The sequence below is a fragment of the Tubulanus polymorphus genome, chromosome 6 (genome assembly GCF_964204645.1).
Source record: "Tubulanus polymorphus chromosome 6, tnTubPoly1.2, whole genome shotgun sequence".
Classification (NCBI taxonomy): domain Eukaryota; kingdom Metazoa; phylum Nemertea; class Palaeonemertea; order Tubulaniformes; family Tubulanidae; genus Tubulanus; species Tubulanus polymorphus.
In genome coordinates, this window is record NC_134030.1 from 20,266,874 (window position 1) to 20,287,668 (window position 20,795).

The window sequence follows — 20,795 nt, forward strand, 5'->3', positions numbered from 1 at the left end:
CTTTTGAAAATCACAGGTGAAATATTTCACCCAACATTAACCAATATAAATGACGAATGTCCACAGAACTGCTTAAGGCAGTGATCATGCGCTAAAATAGCATTAAAATGCACCCCAATTTTCAAAGTTTTCTGGAGGACCTTTCGGCGCTCATCAGGACACCCACCACGACTATATAATGCCCTTTCGTACGAGGTGACCCCCCCCCCCCTTTCTTCCAGCCTGGATCCGCCCCTGCTAATTACGAGAGCGCGTGATTTTAATAACTAACGGAATCTCCGAGATTTTATCAACAGTAAATCAACAGTATTCGATTGGGTCGCACCACCAGCACGCGGCGCCGCGGCGCGCGGAGGTTCGCTCTAGGCGATGATCGGGGATGTTTCTTTGGGACTTCCTTGCGGCGACGCTTTCTGAGACGGCGTAGTTTCGCCTTCGTAATGATCCCCGTCGATTGATATCTGTTTGTTTAGTTCGTCATCCACGACGTTGTTCTCCTGAAATATAGGGAATATTCGGATAAAAGCCACGCGATGTCGTTAGTTCGCTCAGCCGTGCGAAAAGATGTTCTTAGTTAGTCTCTAGTGAGCAGATTTAAGTTGTTAGAAATATGACGAATAGTTATAATCGTGCTATCGGTTGCCCAAACGATGATACATAAAAATCCGCACTAACGATCTTAAGAAATATAGTCCGAAATGTTTCCAAGAGTTCGTGGATTGTTCAACATTTCGACTATATCCTAACAGTCATCTTCTGGAGTACAGAATACCCAATGCTGAAGATACACTGATGATGACTATTAGGATATTATCGAAACGTTGAATAAACTTGATTCAGAGAAACAATTCGGACTTTATTTCCAATATAGTGTGGGATTTCATCGGGATGGCCACTTTCCCCGAGTTCTACCCGCCGTTTTTTCCATGTTATAACACAAAATTCCCCGGGTGAATATGAGAAGTTTCTAGAGGTTTAAAATGTTACAATTCAATCAGTTTTCATTGAATCACGCATTGATAAAGAAACACGTGGTCGATAGCATTATTTGAATTCCGTTTATAGTTTTCCAGGGTTTTTTTTCTAAATTTTTCTGATTGCCCAGGTTTCCCTGGTTTTCCAGGTCAGTGGCCACCCTGTATCCATATTATCGTCACAGCACGGACTCAAACGTGTTTTCCAGCAATAGTTAGTCTGCCAAACAATGACATAAAAACACACTCAACTACACTTCAAATCATTGAATCCCCCGAATTAACGAGGCATCATATCGATATGTTATCACAGGTTACAGCTACCCCGGATGGTATCAGGGGTGGATCTAGGGGGGATGTCGGGGTGTCCGGACCCCCCCCCTCAATTTTGAAAAGCCCTCAAAAATGTCACCCACAAAATTTTTTTGACCAAGGTTTTCCACCTATAATAATTTTTTCAACGCATGAAATGACCGAAAGCACCCCCTAAAATGGTGTAGAAGTACCCGGAGTATAACGTGGTGTTTCGTAAAAAGTGCCATTTTTCTCATTGGACACCCCCCTCCCCCATGGGAAATCCTAGATCCGCCCCTGGGTATGTAATATACCGGTATATTTACCCCGGTTAGAGGAGATTTTTCATCCGGCTCAAGTTCATCTTGATTTTCAAGCATTAGTCTCTTATCGTTATCCATTCTACAAATAGCAACAATTCTATAGATTTAAAATCGTTCTGGCCGGTAATAAATCGCTCAGATGACAATACATTTCGTCCAAAGGTTCAACTCGTCTCAGTCATATACTGATACATAGGTTTAGCGTGTCTCATTTTAGTAGGAATATTGTCCACCGTTTTTTTGGGGTAGCACCTAACCGAATGGCCAGTCGGAATACATCGGCAGAATTAGCAAACTGTAAAAACGTTATACCGTAACAGTAATGCTTATATACATCGATAATTAATATGCGTTATCTAACCCTTTCAGTGCGTCTACACTGCAGTGCGGTGTATGAATTGATGATGGATTTTGCTAGTACATTACACTGCGGTGTATTGATGTAATTAGTTTTTATCTCTATTGAAAGATGGCAGCACATGTCAAACATAGTGAAATATTAGTAACTAACAATACACTGCAGCGCGGTGTATACGCACTATAGTGGTATTCCCGTTATACGACACATTTGGAATTTTTCAAAATTTTTCTCCAGCACTATAGTGTATTGATTAGTCAGCACTGAAAGGGTTAAGGGGTTCTTGGTGATGATGTGCACAATACGTCATCACCTGTACATAGTACTTGTACGTGTAATACACGTATAATTACCAAGTACCCTTACAGGTTCCCCTTGCTCAACCTCACTATCATCCAGCGATGTCTGTATGTGTTATTTTTCTTGAAGGCATCGATAAAATGTCTTTATAGATCAATATACTATATTTGATCTAAACGTGAGCGGCTAACGTGACGTAAAACCAAACAACATACTATCAACAGCGAACGTAATTGAGCCTACATCATCTAAATGGGTTTCGATGAGACATTAAGATCGTTGTTGCTGATATTCAATAAATTCAAGGACATCGAATTTAGTCATCAAGCCACATACGTTCAAAGTTGATAATCTTAATGTTCCATTGCCACGTTGTTTGGTGTTTCTAGTGCAATTAGTAGTATACTAGTGACTGCAACTGCCCCCTGGTGGGCTAATCGAAAACTTACTCTTGCGCTTCCGATTCTTTGTAGGCGTTTCGTTCGTTGTTCAATTCGGCCTCTTCCTGCGCCTGCGCTTTCTTCAAACTAGAAAATACGGAAAACAAACAAATACGCTTGAATCATTGTCAAATTATAATCAAAAACGGTCCGAACATCGTTTCAACTATTTCAATTCCATTATCGATTATTTTCGTTTTCTAGACATCCATTTAAAGTGTACGGACATAAATGATTAACTGATCAATAGTAAATTCAAGTACCACGGCCTAAATATTTGTGAAATGTTTTTCCCCTTTTGTTTTTGACTGTGTGAATTATTTATGGCATTTGCACGAAGTTTTCTTCAGATTTAATACTAGTTATAGGCTCAAGACTTTTTAACAGATTGGCAATTATTCTGAGCAATTATGCCAGCTTGGACGTCCATTCTAAATTAATCTGCCAGATTGGACGTCCATTCTGAGTAAGTCGGCCAGATTGGACGTCCATTCTGAGTAAGAATGCCAGCTTGGACGTCCATACTGAGTACGTCTGCTGATTGAACACCAGATTGGACGTCCGTTTTGAGTAAGTCTGCCAGATTGGACGTCCATTCTGAGTAAGTCTGCCAGATTGGACGTCCAGCATGAACAAGTCTGCGAGATTGAGGACGTCCATTCTGAGGCAAGTAGTGGTTCTGTTTATTGACGGTAAATGGCGGTGTTTTTGTCCCAATTCTTAAACATCTGTTGTTCATGTTAGGTACGACAGGTCTCAAACACTGACCTGACAGGCAAGCAAACTATGACGTCACGCGCTCTCTGGCGCGACGAGCACTCGGTCATCCGTTGTGAAAATCAGGTAACACTCAATTATCAATGAGCTTTGAACAGAATTTCTAGGCTTCCAAATCTGTACACCAAACTAAATTCGTTACTCTACTCAACGATTGGTAAATTTTTCATTGAAAGTTCATTTATTTAACGGAACATTTCCTTTCGCTGAAATGTAAAGAGAAATTGAACACGGGTGACCGAGTAGCTACCGGCGAACCTGACAGATCATCGCTTGCCATAAGTGGAATCCTCGATTGCCATACAACCGACAATTCCCGACGATTGCGCATATTCATTGCGCACGATTACCTGGTCTGCGTGAATATTAAACTGAAGTGTGGTTCGAATGCTGCATGCGAGTAGGAACTATTATGAAAAAATGTGCGCCAGTCTAATACATGTGCACAATGAGGAAAAAGAGGCATGTGAAACGGGGAAAAGTGTGATAGCGGTGAAGAAAAAGTGTTTGAAAAATGGCGGAGGAGAAAAAGAAACATAATTCAAATATTATCACATTGCGAAAAAATATTCAATCAAAATTCATTAATTGAATGCATAACTTTCAATAAATAGAAAAATGTTTTATTTGTTCATGAATTATTTTTGAATCCTCGACTTCATGTCCACTCTATGTATTCATTTCACGGAGACCGGTCCTTTTTGAAAGTGCTCTTATAGCTCATGACTTGTGTTTGTGGCTTATTTTCAATTAGAAACGTCTCAGGTGAAGCACTGGATACATGTGAAGTGTGGGCGATCAGTTTTTGAAAGTGTGCTGATAAAATGTCTAATATCTGGTGTTTGTAGTTCATTTTCAATTAAAAATGTCTCAGGTGAAGCACTGGACGTATGAGACGTGTGGACGATCAGTTTTTGAAATTTTGCTAATAAAAATGTCTAATATCTGGTGTTTGTAGTTCTTTTTCAATTGAAAATGTCTCAGGTGAAGCACTGAACACATGTGAAGTGTGGACGATCAGTTTTTGAAAGTGCGCTGATAAAATATCTAATGTCTGGTGTTTGTAGTTCATTTTCAATTAAAAATGTCTCAGGTGAAGCACTGAACACATGTGAAGTGTGGACGATCAGTTTTTGAGAGTGAGCTGATACAATGTCTAATATCTGGTGTTTGTAGTTCATTTTCAATTAAAAATGTCTCAGGTGAAGCACTGAACACATGTGAAGTGTGGACGATCAGTTTTTGAAAGTGTGCTGATAAAATATCTAATATCTGGTGTTTTTTATTCGTTCATCAGATAGACAGTTGTAAATTTCCAGTTGAAAATGTCGGTTAAGCCGAAATTTTCATTATTTTCACTGGGGATTAAAGGATTTCATGTTAATTGAGGTAAATTGGATATTTTATTCTCTAAAGTTATTCGTCTACTGGGGTTTATTATGCGGTATTAGTTCATCTGAATTGCAATGAATATTACATTTTATTGCTACATTTGAATAATACGTAATTGCGTTGAATTGAAAACCCACAAATGTATGCAAAGCAAATCGTATTATCGACTTAACTATATCACTGAAATTGACATTTGTATGCTCGGTCTTGAAAAGGGGGCTGAATTTATAAATCCCTGTTATTGCAACAAAATCACCCGTATAGGATACAACAGATGAGAACTTCCCGAAATCGAATTGAGGACAATAAAACTTATCTTAATCATTACAATAAAAGGTTAATTCTTTATTTTCTTCTATATTGAAATGTAGGCTTGTTTGCCCATCTTATCGATTCGATCGGATGATTGATTTGATTTCATTGGATGTTGATTTGGTGTCGCTTACGAACCCACCAATCGCACCTGTCGGAAAAGAGACAGTTGGTTCGATTTCCGAATCGGAAATCGAAGTTCAGATATAGCTTTGTGCTAATGATTAATCTATTCCAAGTCCTATTTAGTGATGTTAGATAATGGACATGCCATGTAGCAAGAGGCTGAAATGTGCAACTATCCAAACTGTGTGTATATTGTATTGTATCGTCCCCATGCAAAATGATGCCAGAAACATTCTGTGTAATAAAACAAACTTTCATGTGACCAGCACAACCCCTCAATCATTCGGGTACAAAAGCAGCGTCCCTACAGATCAGTTATTCCTGGAGATAATGAGTTTCTAAGGAGAAAATTTCAGATTTCGAGGAAGCGTCTGCATCACTTTCATATCCCAATTACTGTAGACTCATCCTAAATCGGTCATGTTTATCTCGGTAAACTTTATGATCGCCTATTAAGTTTCTCATAATTGAAGGAGTTTCCTGCAGTTTACTCAAACTAAAGGAGTTTCAGGCAACTTGAAAAGCAGTTTCGGTTTATAAAGAGTTTTTAAGGAATCAAGGAGTCGTATAGATTCCCTGGAAAGAATCAACCTATTTTAAAAGAATTAGAATACAGATCAATAACACATCAAGCATGGACCAATTGAGAAAAAAAGCACTGAAGTCCGCGCAAGATGACAGACAACAAAAGCGAAAGCGTTAAAGGGAGGGGAAGGATTTATTTTTTTGATTTGATCTAATTCATTTTTTGGATAGTGAAATATTGTTATGTTTCATTTGTCTTCAAGCCTGCGTCGATCAACAGCCGGGAACCCCCTCAAAACAACCCATCGAGACCCAATCGGCAAATTATAAATCGTCCAAATCTTAACCGCGTTCAAAACCTCTTGGGACATTTTGAATTGAAAATGAACTAAAAATGAACCGTGGAGACCAGCCATTAGATCTAATTAGATATACGGCCAAATCGAATTCAACAACATCTATTTAATGCCACTGTTAACATTTCAGCGCCAAGATTTCTACCTTCACAATCTCACTCAAATCCAATTGTTTATAATACCATTTTTGATAACACAAAACTGGTTTTAACGGCATATTGTTCATTGATCCCAACAGCGTTATAAAGGACTGATGGTTGTACTTGATCAGCGCGGAACTAGTTGTCTCGAGGGATGGTTCTAGGCTTACCCGTATTAATTTTCACCCCCATCAAAACTACATATGTATCCAAAATAATGTAATATACATAAGGATAAAACAAAATGCTACCTCGTTTCTCTTTCGGCCGAGGGGTCACTATCGTAAACAACGAAAACATTTTTTATCAGTTCATTTCTTAAGCTGCCGGATCCGTCATGGTAAGATTGATCTATATTTTTCCGAAGTAATGTACTGCAGGACCCAGCTCCACAGTTGTGAGTTTGAGTTTAATTCAACTCAGAACAGTGGAACTGGATCCGGGATAGGTAGGCGGCTGGCCGGGTCAATTTTCAAGCTCAGCAGGAATGAGAAACGAGGTATCAATTTGTTTTAGCCTAAGAATACAAAATCCATGCATCCAGTTTCATTCTCTTCGATTTTCGCTCGGAACATAGACCTCAAATCGATTCGATATGAGTTCTATGCTCGGAAATATGGCTACAATTTCCGCGTGATCTCTAGAGAACGCCTCAGTAAAACTACACACTATTAAAAGCAGCTGAGTTCATCGAAAACAAGCGGCTGAAATAAAATAGCATGGATACATTTATATCAACACACCCGCCACTCAAATCTATCAGCCATCCTGCCCAGCGGCAGGGATTCGAACCTGATCGAGTCACCGCTGAGAACCTGACCTAGTTACCTATCGTTGGAGGTATAAGCTTTTATAATCGGATGGGCTTATACCAACGTTACGGACGACAAGGGGCAACAAAACACCGTTGAAAAATTAACGCTTAAAAAATTTGGTTTGTGAAAATATTCGATCGTGAAACTAAACCACAGACATGTAGCCGATTAGGCACTTGCCGTGGCTGAGTGTAGCGATGCCATCAGGTTCGAATCCCTGCCGAGAGAGGATGTCTATCAGCGTGCTGTTTATCAGCATATTTGTATGATGTATATCCTGTGAAATATATCGAGGAGGGCGTATCCTGGAATCGCTACTGGCAGACAAGAGTCGAAACACTTTTGAGGAAAACTTTTTGCACATTTCTGGATATGGAGGCAGCAATATCTGAGACTTTTCTTTTCAGCAAGTGGCAACTTTTAGGTCAAGAAAACAACTTTGTTAGTTGATTTCAGTTGTTTTCGCTAAAAAATCAATTTTTAGGACAAGAAAACAAAGTTGTTTTCAGGCCCTAGAAATGTTTTCAGCAGGTGCTGCTTGCTGTAAACAGCTAAAACAACTTTTAGGTCGAGAAAGCAACTTCGTGGTTTTCAGACCCTTACAATGTTGTTCCAAGTGGGTGCTGAGATCAGCCCCAATTGCTGAAAACAACAGTTTGAGATTAGCAACTATCGCTGTTTCATGATGCGCTGAAAACTACATTTTGTTCCAGAAAACAACCTAAGTCAACCTAAAAAATGTTGGTGGCGAAATCAACTAGTAACTGAGGGCGACTTGAGTGACAGGTGAACGAACATTCGAAGCGTTTGGGGATTTGTTTTGAACAAATATAGTGTCTCACTCTTCTTTCTCGTCGATCGCCATCTGGTCGGTCGCGTCCGGCGGTTTAGAATCGTCGTCGCTAGGTGGCGCTTCCTCCTCTTTGACCAGTTCCTTGCTAGAGAAGTTCGCAACAACGAAACATTTACACGATGAAAATAGACAAACGTCACAACTCGAAACCGACGTACGATAATATTAATAATAAACATCACGCATCACGCAACAACAATATTTCAGAAGGATATACACGCCTGGCTGTAATCTAAATCAGATTTCTAGATTAATGTATCGTATAGGCCTGAAGACTATATCACATGGAGTGCCGGCTTGATAGTACGGTGCTGCCGCCTGGTGCCGCACGAATATACTCGTAGTTCGGCACTGGAGCTGTAACATAGTCAGCCTTTGCTTGAAATTGACCAATGAGCCACAGTGGCTTGACGCAAACAGCTTTTGACCCCAGGGCCCAGTTTCACAAAAAGGTCTATCTCTTAAATCGATTTAATTTCTTCATTAATTCAGTTTATCTTAAATCGATTTAGGCCTTAATCCTTTTTGGTAAACTGGGACCAGTATCCTAGGTACTTGATGAAAAAAAAACACCTAGGATACTGGGGCCAAAAAACGTTTTGCCTCAGGCCCCTGTACAATGAGCATAGAGCATGAAGCAGTTCCTTTGTATTGCCTACGAGTAATTGCTCGTAGGTATTGCCAGCCAATCAGGAACTGTGTCATTTCCATACAGTGTGAATATCAGTGACTATAAATAAGAAGAATTTTACGAATATGTTCATAGCCAGCCCCAGTGACAGAACCCGGAAGTACCAGTATATTCGTAGCTGGCACTCAACGCGTTTTAAAATAAGGTCGAAACCTGTTGCATTTTTCCCAACAGGGGTGGAGCCAATGGCTAATTTTTAAGAACTTATTGGAGAATACTTTAGGCTTAGCAGGGTTTTATGAATATAGCCGCGGGTTTCAGAGGAGCTCATCGCACATAATGGAAACTTTCACCTAGCAGATGATAAACTGGGGCTGGTTTTATAGATTATCATTATCTTTAACCCGGGGGCTAACTAAATTCATTTTCAATTGAATGAGCCCCAAGGTTAAAGGTAATACTAGTCTTCAAGACCAGGCCCTGGGTTCTGTTACTTCTGCGAAAGTAATAATAGATGGCGCCGAAGTTAACGGTAGGGTGAACTTCAGTCTTTGGAGTTAGTCGACTATTTGCGAACTAAGTGAAACCGAATTATGTCAGTTAGTCGGAACTATAGTTCAGAAATCATCGAGCACCGTCGCATTATAGTTTGAACCTAGTTCCAAGATAATAAGATAAAAACCCACTATGCACAGGTTAAAATAATTCTAAAATCTTTTAAAATTCATTTATTTGAAAAACCTACAAAAACACGACGTTTCGATCTCATACTAGAGATCATCGTCAGGTGTAATTATTTCAATCTGTTCATAGCGGGTTTTTATCTAATCATCCGTTCACCACGTTTGAGTGTGGTTATTCTACTAGTTTCAAGATGGTTGAAACCGAACTATAGCGCATTCGGTTGTTAGCACGGACCACTAGTCGACTTAAACTCGGAAAGCTAAGGTTCACCTATAGATGGCGTTGTCGTACGCGACTAAACCCGGTCTTACCTCATTCCTTCCTCCATCGACCTCTCCCTGACCTTCGTGTGACCTTTGCCGCAGAAGTTCACGCAGATGTGATTCAGAATTCCGCACTCGTTCATGAAGTAGCACGACACGTCGATGATGATGAGGAATATGAGGAAAACGGTGATGACGATCGCGATGATCGTACCAGTCGACATGTTGTGAGCCGCTAGAGCCGCTGCCGGATCTGAAATAACGAGGTTATTATTGATAAATGTCATATAACATATTTGACGCAGTGACTGTTGTTACTTTGAAAGGGTCCGATCTCTAGACTGGTTACCGGTCTCTATCCATATTGAATGGGACAGGCAACCAGTCTATCCGATCTCAGGACTTGTCCGATCGCCCGGGACTAAGTGTCCTGTCCTGTGGCATGGTGGATAAGGCGTTTGACTCACAACCTATAGGTTGTGGGTTCGAATCCTAGTGAAACCATGTTATTCAGGCAGGACACGTATCACTCCCGGTCGACTCACTTATTCAATAAGGGTCTTCAGCATGATGAAGCTGGCCAGTAAGCGGTAGAACGGTAGACGTATATTTTTGTTAGGGTACTGTACTGAATTCCATTTCCCGTCACTCACCGAGTAGATATCATGCAAAAATGATTTTTTTTTAAGGTAGACTCATCGGGTACTCATTGTATACGGAAGTCAACGAGACCCTCCCACTTACTTTTAAGAATAAATGGAGGCAAACCTGAACGCAAAATCGAGATGATTCTAGAATTATGAAGCCCGACATGAAATGGCTAAACGGCCTTTTTCTCGTCCACGCTGTTGAAACCGCCGACCAAACATAATGAGAAATGGACGACGAAACCTTCACCGAGAAGCTTAGTGCCTGATATGTACCACAGATGTGGGTACACTAGGATCGTAGAGCGACGGAGATCACTGCGGAGACAACCACACTGCCAGTACTGGGTGTAACGAAACCATGAAGTCAAGAGCTACTGCCTTCTTATCCTCAAGTCATACTCAGTGAATGCACAAGTACAACAATTGGGCTAAAAAATGATACCTTGTTTCTCCTAATTGGTAAATTGCAATAACATTTGTAATCAGTGACATAACTGCCGGGTCTGTTATTAATTGCTTGATTATGATTGTAAACAAAATAATGTACAGGGCCCAGTTTCACGAAAAAGTTTATGCTTAAAACGGTTAAGTTCGAATTGTTGTCCTCATTGAAAACATGAAGTAACCAATGGCAATTAAACCAAAAATTTGAGTTAAACTCTTTTGTGAAACTGGGCCCAGGGTATAATATAGGCAGCCGCCCGGATCAGTTTTAAACGCAACAGAAATGAGAAACAAGGTATCAATTCTCTTAAACCTTTTTCCATCAATTTTCGTTCCTCTTTCAATCTCATAGTTCAAACCGCATTTTTCACATTTAATAAAAACATATTTTATTGATAATATTAATAATAATAATAATAATAATAATAATATTACACGTAATATACATATAGTTTACGGTATATATATATATATATATATATACATCAGGATCATGCTGTAAATATTTGTGTATATAGAAAATAAAAATTAACCAATTTTCATAATACATTCATGTAAAAATAATCAGCAAACAAAACACTAACCTTTTTTCTTACTAAATGACCTAATAACTAACCAACCCGTGTCTACGCGACGATATCCCAAAACCGGGTTAAATGAAATCGTCTTGGAGAGTGTGGGCCAGTTGCTCGAAAGTTGGTTGCGAATGATAAACGTAGTGGAAATTGAAACTTTTATGTTATCACGCGTTGTTTATCCAAAAGTTTCCTTACACCAACCTTTCAGCAAATGGCCAACGTCATACGTCCAAAAGTTCAGTTTAACCAACTTTTGAGCTACTGGCCCTTAGTATTCGAACAGGATACCAAAATACCAATGAACTCGTCTACCAGAAACTTACGCTTGATTTATTACCCATGATAAATCAATATTCGCGAAGACGATAATAGGGATATGGTCGAAACAAAAATGAAAATTCTTGCTCAAAGACACCTTTTGAACAAATCTTTCTTTCCTGTATTTTGAAATTTTACCATATAATTTCTAGTTCACCATGTTGAACAAAGGGCTTTATCATACATGCATTGATACTTTATCAGTGCTGATGAATTAATACCCGAAAGCACTGCGCACTGGAGATAATGATTTTTTTTTTTTTAATTACACCCCAGGTCATTGTATAACAGGAATACCACTATAGTGCGTCTACACCGCAGTGCGGCGTATCGTTAGTTACAAATCTATAACTACGTTTCGTAGGTGCTACCATCTTTCAATAGAGGTAACAAACAACATCAATACACTGTGATGCGGTGTACTAGCAAAGATCATCACTGATTAATACACTGCACCGCGGTGTAGACGCTTTGAATGGCCATTCACTTATCATCAATGTACGTTAGGGCTAGGGGCTGGTTGTCAATCAGATTGTTACTTGGTGACACTTAAGTCAACCCCGGTGGGTTAAGATATCTTCGTGTAGACAAAGCTAATCAATCTTCATTAGAATTAATATATAAATATCATAAATAATATCGATTATAACGTGGTTTCAACTACTTATTTGTTTTGCGGAGTAGACGAAAGTAAATTATAGAAATAAATAAATAAACCAGCAGCGAGTGGCTGTGAGGCATTCGATAATACAAAACATCCGAGTACAAAATTTCGAATATAGAAAATCAAAGTGTTACACGATAATTCGTTGAGCATCGCATCTCTTGATTTAGAAAAAATACTATAAAACACCCAGCCGATAAAACGTGTATATACAAAATCACCGTATTTGCATGAGAAGAGCAGTTGTTATTACAAGGTGACAACTTTACTAGCATGTAGCGGGCCCCGTAACAACAAAACAAACAATTTACTTTGTTACTCATTTCTCATTTTTACATTTCTAATTATGAAAAGAAATATCAAGCCAAAAAAATTACTTTTTACAACCATAACAACATAGTACGCGTATATGGGAATCTCTGAATCAGGCTGTCGTTCAAAGTTTTCTAAGGGAGGGGCACAAGAACCCTGTCAAGTTTTGTGCAGAGGCAATAGGCCTGTGTAGTGCAGGTGGATGTTATGGTGGTGAAGAGCAACTGAAAAGGAACCAAAAAGGCCAGGTGTGCGAGGGTCCTTCCCTGAAAAATCTTGAATAGGATTCAAGCCCTTGGGCCTATTTACATAGAATTCCTTCCCAAAACTAATTCTTATCGCAGCCACTATTGTGGAAAGTGAATGCCCTCAATGCCAGGACCAAATTGGACATCGCGCCCAAATAGCTAATTAGTTGGGTCCAGTCAGTGGGGAACCATAGCAGACGGTCTGAAGAGCACTCGGTCTCACTAGCAGTTTCAGTAATTCAGTGGGACAAGGCGTGATGTTGTCACATTTACTGATCAGTGCCGAGTGACAAGTGCAGGTTCCAGTCCTGCTGGCCGCTTACAGTGCGCGGGCAACAATTCGAAAGTGTCGGTGGCGTGGTGAGGTTAAACGAACAATCAAATCGGGCTTGACTTCAGAAAAACCAAGATCCGAACGACTTCGAGCGAGATTAAACTAACGCGTTTAATGAGATGCCGCGTGATATGCTGAACGGGACTCAAATTGGTGTTGAGATCTACGAGCCGAAGTTTGGAATGATAATAAAATCTGGCAGTTTATGATCTTTATATTATCGTGTTAAGTATATCGGTTTATCAGGGATGTACCTAGTATTAGTACGTTGGTTGGGAGAAGGGGGGGGGGCAGAGAAAAATTACAAGTTACCTAGAGTAAAAACCAATATAAAAATTCTTCTTATAAGCCTTAACAAAATTAAAACAAAATGCTTGTCAGTCCCAAGTGAAGGATTCCACATTAAATTTCTATTTGATATAACAATAATATTTGCTAAAGGGCACTTTTCCAAAATTTCTAGGGGGGGGGCATGCACCATGTACCGTCCTGGTAATACTCGAGTAGGTATTTTCATTCATTAGTCGGGAAGTTCTTTCAATAAATTCTTCGACAAAGAGATCTTACTCGTCCAAAAATTTGCCAGAATTCTTATGTTGACAAAATCTGATCGATACTTTCACCAGAATCGGTACTTAGACGACGGAAAATTCTATTCGTACTTTTCAAAATTACAGCTCAAAATAATATCAATTTTTTCCCTATATACGTACAGCAACTTTATATATTACATATGTATCACCAATTGAAGAAAAAAAAAACAGGAATGATGTCCTCAACAATCCACCAACTGACGAAACATAATTGCAGTTGGTCCCGCGCAAAATTTCACTGCCTTTAAAACAGGCCTACAATGTAAAACACATCGGGAGCCTATATACAGGTAGATTACACACATTCGCTATTACATTATTCGATCAGTAATGAACCTATAGTCCAGTTATATGAAAAAACCCTCGAAAAAAATGTCTTCTTTACTCAACACGAAACCATTTTTTTAAGAATCCTGAGTGACCAATGTTGACTCCATGAAGCACGGCAGTCCCTCTATCACATAGACCACTCTCTACCCATTCCCTATCCACTGAGTGCCCTCTCTATCCACTGCATCCACCCTCTCTCCACTAGTCCAATCTCTACCACTTAGCCCATTCTCTATGCACTGAACCAATTCTCTATCCACTGAGTCCACTCTCAAATCCACTAGCCCATTCTCTATCCATTGAGTCCACCATCTATCTACTTATCCACTGAGTCCTCTCTATCTATTCCCTATACACTGAGTCCATTCTCTAATCCAGTGAGTCCCCTCTCAATCCACTAGCCCATTCTCTATCCACTAGCCCATTCTCTATCCACTAGCCCATTCTCTATCCACTTAGCCCATTCTCTATGCACTGAGCCAATTCTCCATCCAATGAGTCCACCCTCCATCTACTTATCCACCGAGTCCTCTCTATCCATTCCCTATACACTAAATCCCTTCTCTAATCCACTGTCAATCCACTGAATTATACATATTGTCATGTACAGCGTTCATTTACACGAGTATCCGGTGTGAAAAGCAGCAATACTCGACCACAACATTACCGGGTACTTCGTTTCTTTCGCAAAAAAAACCACGATACCATTCTATATTTCATAAACTATAATCCACTCCGGCAGATTTTAACAATATCAAAAGCAATTGCCATATTTCCCAAAGTGAATCGCATGTCTTAGTCGTAACTAAATTGTCTTTTCTACACGGTAGTTCACGTCATATTTCATACTATGGTCGATTATGAGCCACAGATGCGGCGTAACTGATTTTAATCATCTACTGCGATGAACTTAAGTCTGAAGAATATTCACAATGTTTTACGCCATAATTTTCGTTGTTTACACGAACTCCATTTAAAGAATGAAGAGGTAAATAAAAACTGTGACCGAAGAGTGACGACTTTCGATCGTTTTTACTTTCGCTTAAACGGCAAGTGAATGACGCACCGGATGAACTGCACGCGTACGCAGATGGATTTCATTTTAAAAAGACGAATTTGCATTGAGACTTAATTGAGTTATATTGCCGCAATAGTTGATGTCCTACTGTGCACTAGCGACACCTAGTGGATCCTCACTTTCCACAAGTGGAATCCTCTACTGCTGCAGTAGTTGATGTCCTACTGCACACTAGCGACACCTGGTGGATCCTCACTTGCTACAAGTGGAATCCTCTATTGCCGCCATAGTTGATGTCCTACTGCACACTAGCGACACCTAGTGGATCCTCACCTGCCACAAGTGGAACCATTAACTGCTACAGTAGTTGATGTCCTACTGCGCACTAGCTACACCTGGTGGATCCTCACTTGCCACAAGTGAAATCCTCTATTGCCGCAGTAGTTAATGTCCTACTGCACACTAGCGACACCTGGCGGATCTGCACTGGCAACAAGTAGTCGATGCCCTACAGCACGATACGTTTAAACACATTTATAGCGGTAATATACATGCACGGCAACTTAAAAAACATAAACGACACAACAACACGGATCACAGTAATACAGTAGAGGTGGCGGTGGATATCACAACAACGGGTAGTAGCAACGCGACGACGACGACGACGCGGTCGAGGTGGTGGCGCGTCGCTTTCGACGCCAATACCGGACCAGTTTCTCCGATCGACGCTGAAATTACAAACAAAATAAAAACACGGTAAGAAAAAGACATCCACGATGCGAAAAAAACGTTAACCGCGATTAAAAAAATAAAACGAGAAACAAGAAACATTACCGAACGGTTTTGGATCGTTTAAAATCTTGGAAACGCATTTTTAGTTTAACCTTTTCAGTGCGTCTACACGGTGTATAAATCAGTGATAGATTTTGCTAGTACACTGCAATGCGGTGTATCGATGTAATTAGTAATTATCTCTCTTGAGAGATGGCAGCACCTGTCAAACATTGTGAAATATTAGTAACTAACGATACACCGCGCCGAGGTGTAGACGCACTATAGTGGTATTCCTGTTATTCAACACACTAGGGTGGAATTTTTCAGAATTTTCAAATTATCTCCGGCACTATTAGGGTATTGATTAGTCAGCACTGAAAGGGTTAAACTCATTTTGATGTAGAAATTGATATATGGAATTGCCTTATAAAAATCCTTATTATTATTGCTTAGAATATTTTTACGAAAGAACCAAAATGTCGGTTGAATTCACGTAAGACGCAGTTTTTCAACGCAGAGATTTCTCTCATTACGCTCGAATATAAATCGACACAAATCTAATACGTCAGTCGACCGCCGAGACAAAACTTACCGAAACTGCTACAAAAAATTAGATTCAGAATTGAAAATTTCTCACAAACCCGTGCGCAAACTGATGATAACTATCACATATACACACAATAACGAATTCAGGGTAGTCGAACTAAAACGTGGCCGGGTCTGGGTCGGATTCAGGTAGGGAAGGGTGCTAACCCAAAATATTGCATATCATTAGAATTAAAAGGTACCCTCCTCCTCGTAAGAAAGCTTATCGGAAATATAGAGATTCAGCTTATGATTTTAACATTTCTAGGAATCATTTGGATGTGTTTTACTTTCCTGTTGGCGCACCCGCTGCAATGGTGGTACATCCTGTGGGATCAAGATATCTTGTAGTAGCTCATGTCTCAGCATATATTCGAGGCCAAAAACTTGAAATTATTTTTTTGTACTAAACTGCGACTAGACAAATATTTTATGCACTAGACTTCCCCTAGACAAATATTTTATGTACTAGACTGCCCCTAGACCAATATTTTATATACTAGACTGCCCCTAGACAAATATTTTATGCACTAGACTTCCCCTAGACAAATATTTTATGTACTAGACTGCCCCTAGACAAATATTTTATATACTAGACTGCCCCTAGACAAATATTTTATGTACTAGACTGCCCCATGACAAATATTTTATATACTAGACTGCCCCTAGACAAATATTTTATATACTAGACTGCCCCTAGACAAATATTTTATGCACTAGACTTCCCCTAGACAAATATTTTATGTACTAGACTGCCCCTAGACAAATATTTTATGTACTAGACTGCCCCTAGACAAATATTTTATGTACTAGACTGCCGCTAGACAAATATTTTATGTACTAGACTGCCCCTAGACAAATATTTTATGTACTACACTGCCCCTAGACAAATATTTTATGTACTAGACTGCCCCTAGACAAATATAGCATCTTCAGGGCCAAGCATTTAAGTAAAAGGCCAAAGAAAGGAAAAAAAGGCCTAATATGATTTCATGAAATACTACTACACACAATGTAAACTCGTTTCCAAGATTTTAAACGTCACGTATATGTCTAAGCGGAAATAAAATTACATCAAAAAATGAATACACCGAACTAAACTATAGTCGTGCTTAGATTATCCGTGTGTTTGCGGTGAGAGTAAACGAATTGAAAACCCGCGGTGCACATGCACTTTAACACAACAAAAATCGAAAACATTGACATTCGAAAATTATGTACGTAAATTAGATGAATCAGTCTTGCTTCAGAAGCCGGGGCTTCGACTTGAGAACGGTCTGAGGCTGAACTCAATTTCAACGTTGATCGAAATGAACTCATTTTGACTGCGTGAAACCGACTGTTAATGTCACGCCATCTAGACGGAGAGTTAACTGCATCCAGGGGCCAGTTGCTCAAAAGTTGGCTAAAGATAACTGGCCGTTAAATACCATCGTAACAATGAAATTTCAATTGTCACCATATCAACTATCCACTGGTTAACTCTAACCAACTTTTGAGCACCCGGCCCCTGGTCCGTAGCACGAGTAATACGCGAGTGGTTTCGTTTCTTATTTGACTGGAACTGAAAGGAGTCCGGGGGACTCCATCAGACAAATAAAATCTAAAATACACGTATTACGTTAAAATACTTTTAAGTGTAATACGTTTCAGCGTAATAATATAATAATATTTTCAAATAAAAAACGAGTGGAACAAAATCTTTTGGAGCGGGGATTGGATCATTCCAACCCCCCGAACCCCTCCACACTACGGGTCTATGCGATGAATATGAGCCAGGCCAGTGACAACTTGCTTCGACTGGTCCTGGCTTAATATCATAAACTAGCTTAACTGAAGTCTTTTTCAATATAATCACCACATAATTTCGACGATCAATGCTTTCGGGGGAAGGGTTTTCGGCATGCTGTGCGTTTTTCAAAACGGCGACGACGACGACGACCACTTACCGGATAGCGTTCGGAAAATTCCGTCGTTTTTCGCGTCGACCTTCGACCAGCCGCGGTCGTTGACGGCGAACACTCGCGCCTGGTAGTACGTGTTCGGCTTCAGGTCGGACAGCACGTACTCCTGTAAGTTCGGGTCGGCTTTGATGATCAACGGCACGAATTCCGACAACGCTTTCTCGTACTTTTCGTTTTCGTCGACTGCGACCTGAAAATGGAAATCGAATTTTTACAGGGTGCGGCCACTTTTATTAGAACTGCTTTTTCCCCCCGACTATTCGCTGACACGCGCTTTGTTTTCCCCTGACTTGACCTGCTAAGATACCATTCAATTAACACAGTCAAATATGTACGACATAGGTGGAAAGCGTTTGATCATAAGCGCTATCAAAATATCTTAACATATTTCCCTAATTATAAGCTTTTTTCTAAAAATCCCTCTGACTTCTCGGAAGAAAATAAAATTTCCCCGAGTTTGCCCTGATTTACAGAAAAGTCGTCACACTGAATTTCTCGTCGAACTATTGGACAAGGCTATATATGCTACATCTGTTATGCATCCAACACTAGAACTGATCGGAAATTGTAGGTTAACCCTTTCAGTGCAGTGTATAAATCGGCGATGGACTTCGACCAGCTGGTACACTGAATCCCAGTGTATCGATGTTATTAGTGTTATTAACATGTAGTTTTTATCTCATGATTAAAGATGGCAGCATCCGTCAAGAATAGTGAAATGTTAGTAACTAATGATACACTGCATCACATTGTTGACATACTATAGTGGTAAGCATCACACTGGGGTTGAATTCTTTTAAGTTTTGAAATTATCTACAGCACTTTCAGGTATAAACTAGTCAGCGCCGTCGAAGGGGTTAACAAACGTACCTGTCTATATTCGATCTTGTATGAATTGATCATTAATCCACCGTTTTGTGGTTTCTTCCAGCCCAATACGTGCGAATAAGGGTCGGTGCTGACCTTCGACGAGGTTATCTCCACCGCATCGGGTTCGCCTAGAAAAAGACAACGATGATATCCAGAAACAAGGTCTCCACGATTTACTACCTCAATGTGAAAATCATCTTCACCTTCTGTCATACAATGTTCTCGGTGATAATAATAATAATAATAATAATAATAATAATCATAATAATAATAATAATAATAATAATAATAAATAAGTGTTTTATACAGCGCTAGATCCAGCTTATAAAAACCGGTCAGAGCGCTTCACATAAAAGCCTCATTAAAGAGGAAATGTTTGAGTTGCCTCCTGAAGATCTCCAGGGGCCGGTTGCATAGTCATGGCTTAAGACTTAAGACCAGTCTAAGACCAACTTCGTTCTATAGCCAATCTAACAACTTAAGACCAGTCTTAAGATTTAAGACCATTTTTGGGCTTATGTCACGACTGGCCCCTGGTCTCCAGGAAGCTGATTCCATAAGGTCGGGCCATAAATGGGAAGGCCCGAGAACCAAAAGACATTCTTTTGTATCTAGGGACTGGAGTCCTGTTGTAAAAACTAATGGAAATGTCACTTACGTATGGTGAGTGTTTTCACTTGTATGTTGCGACCATCGCTCGTACCGACATCGTTAATGGCCATCACTTTCACCAGGTACAATGTCTCCGACTGAAGGTTCTTCAGATAAAGCGGTTCATCTGAGGAAATGAGGACAATACGTAGTTAAATCTCTCGGAAATCACTTTAAACACTGTACTGCATTTATGTGAAATTTGTAAGATAGCGAAGGATATCAGAAAACTTTAAAAAAACTTAAGCATATAATGCGGGCAAATCTGCAGCCTGGAACCATCTGCTTCAGAAATTCATGTAAAATCTTGATGATCAGTTTTTGAAAGTGTGCTGATAAAATGTCTAATATCTGGTGTTTGTAGTTCATTTTCAATTGGAAATGTCTCAGGTGAAGCACTGAACACATGTGAAGTGTGGACGATCAGTTTTTGAAAGTGTGCTGATAAAATGTCTAATATCTGGTATTTGGTGTTTGTAGTTCATTTTCAATTGAAAATGTCTCAGGTGAAGCCCTGAACACATGTGAAGTGTGGACGATCAGTTTTTGAATGTGTGCTGATAAAATGTCTAATATCTGGTGTCTGTAGTTCATTTTCAATTAAAAATGTCTCAGGTGAAGCACTGAACACATGTGAAGTGTGGACGATCAGTTTTTGAAAGTGCGCTGATAAAATGTCTAATGTCTGGTGTTTGTAGTTCATTTTCAATTAAAAATGTCTCAGGTGAAGCACTGAACACATGTGAAGTGTGGACGATCAGTTTTTGAATGTGTGCTGATAAAATGTCTAATGTCTGATGTTTGTAGTTCATTTTCAATTAAAAATGTCTCAGGTGAAGCACTGAACACATGTGAAGTGTGGACGATCAATCTCTTATAATACGCTGATAAAATGTCTT

The 20,795-nt window shown here is 39.7% G+C and overlaps 1 protein-coding gene across 3 annotated transcripts in view; it reads right to left on the reverse strand.

Annotated features, from left to right (window-relative positions):
• Positions 1–261: 261 nt before the first annotated feature.
• The window catches only part of LOC141906704 (fasciclin-2-like), a 57,506-nt gene continuing 36,972 nt past the window's right edge, over positions 262–20,795 (reverse strand). For 2 of the 3 annotated variants that reach the window (XM_074796005.1, XM_074796004.1), the window contains exons 13-20: positions 19,904–20,023; positions 19,246–19,373; positions 18,361–18,565; positions 9,612–9,816; positions 7,975–8,070; positions 2,699–2,776; positions 1,595–1,670; positions 262–497 (exon numbers count right to left, since the gene is read on the reverse strand). In XM_074796005.1, coding sequence (XP_074652106.1) covers positions 363–497; positions 1,595–1,670; positions 2,699–2,776; positions 7,975–8,070; positions 9,612–9,816; positions 18,361–18,565; positions 19,246–19,373; positions 19,904–20,023 — 1,043 coding nt within the window. In that variant the 3' untranslated portion in view covers positions 262–362. Of the gene's footprint in view, positions 498–1,594; positions 1,671–2,698; positions 2,777–7,974; positions 8,071–9,611; positions 9,817–11,128; positions 15,781–18,360; positions 18,566–19,245; positions 19,374–19,903; positions 20,024–20,795 lie in introns of those variants that run through there. The other variant, XM_074796006.1, reaches the window with a different exon arrangement.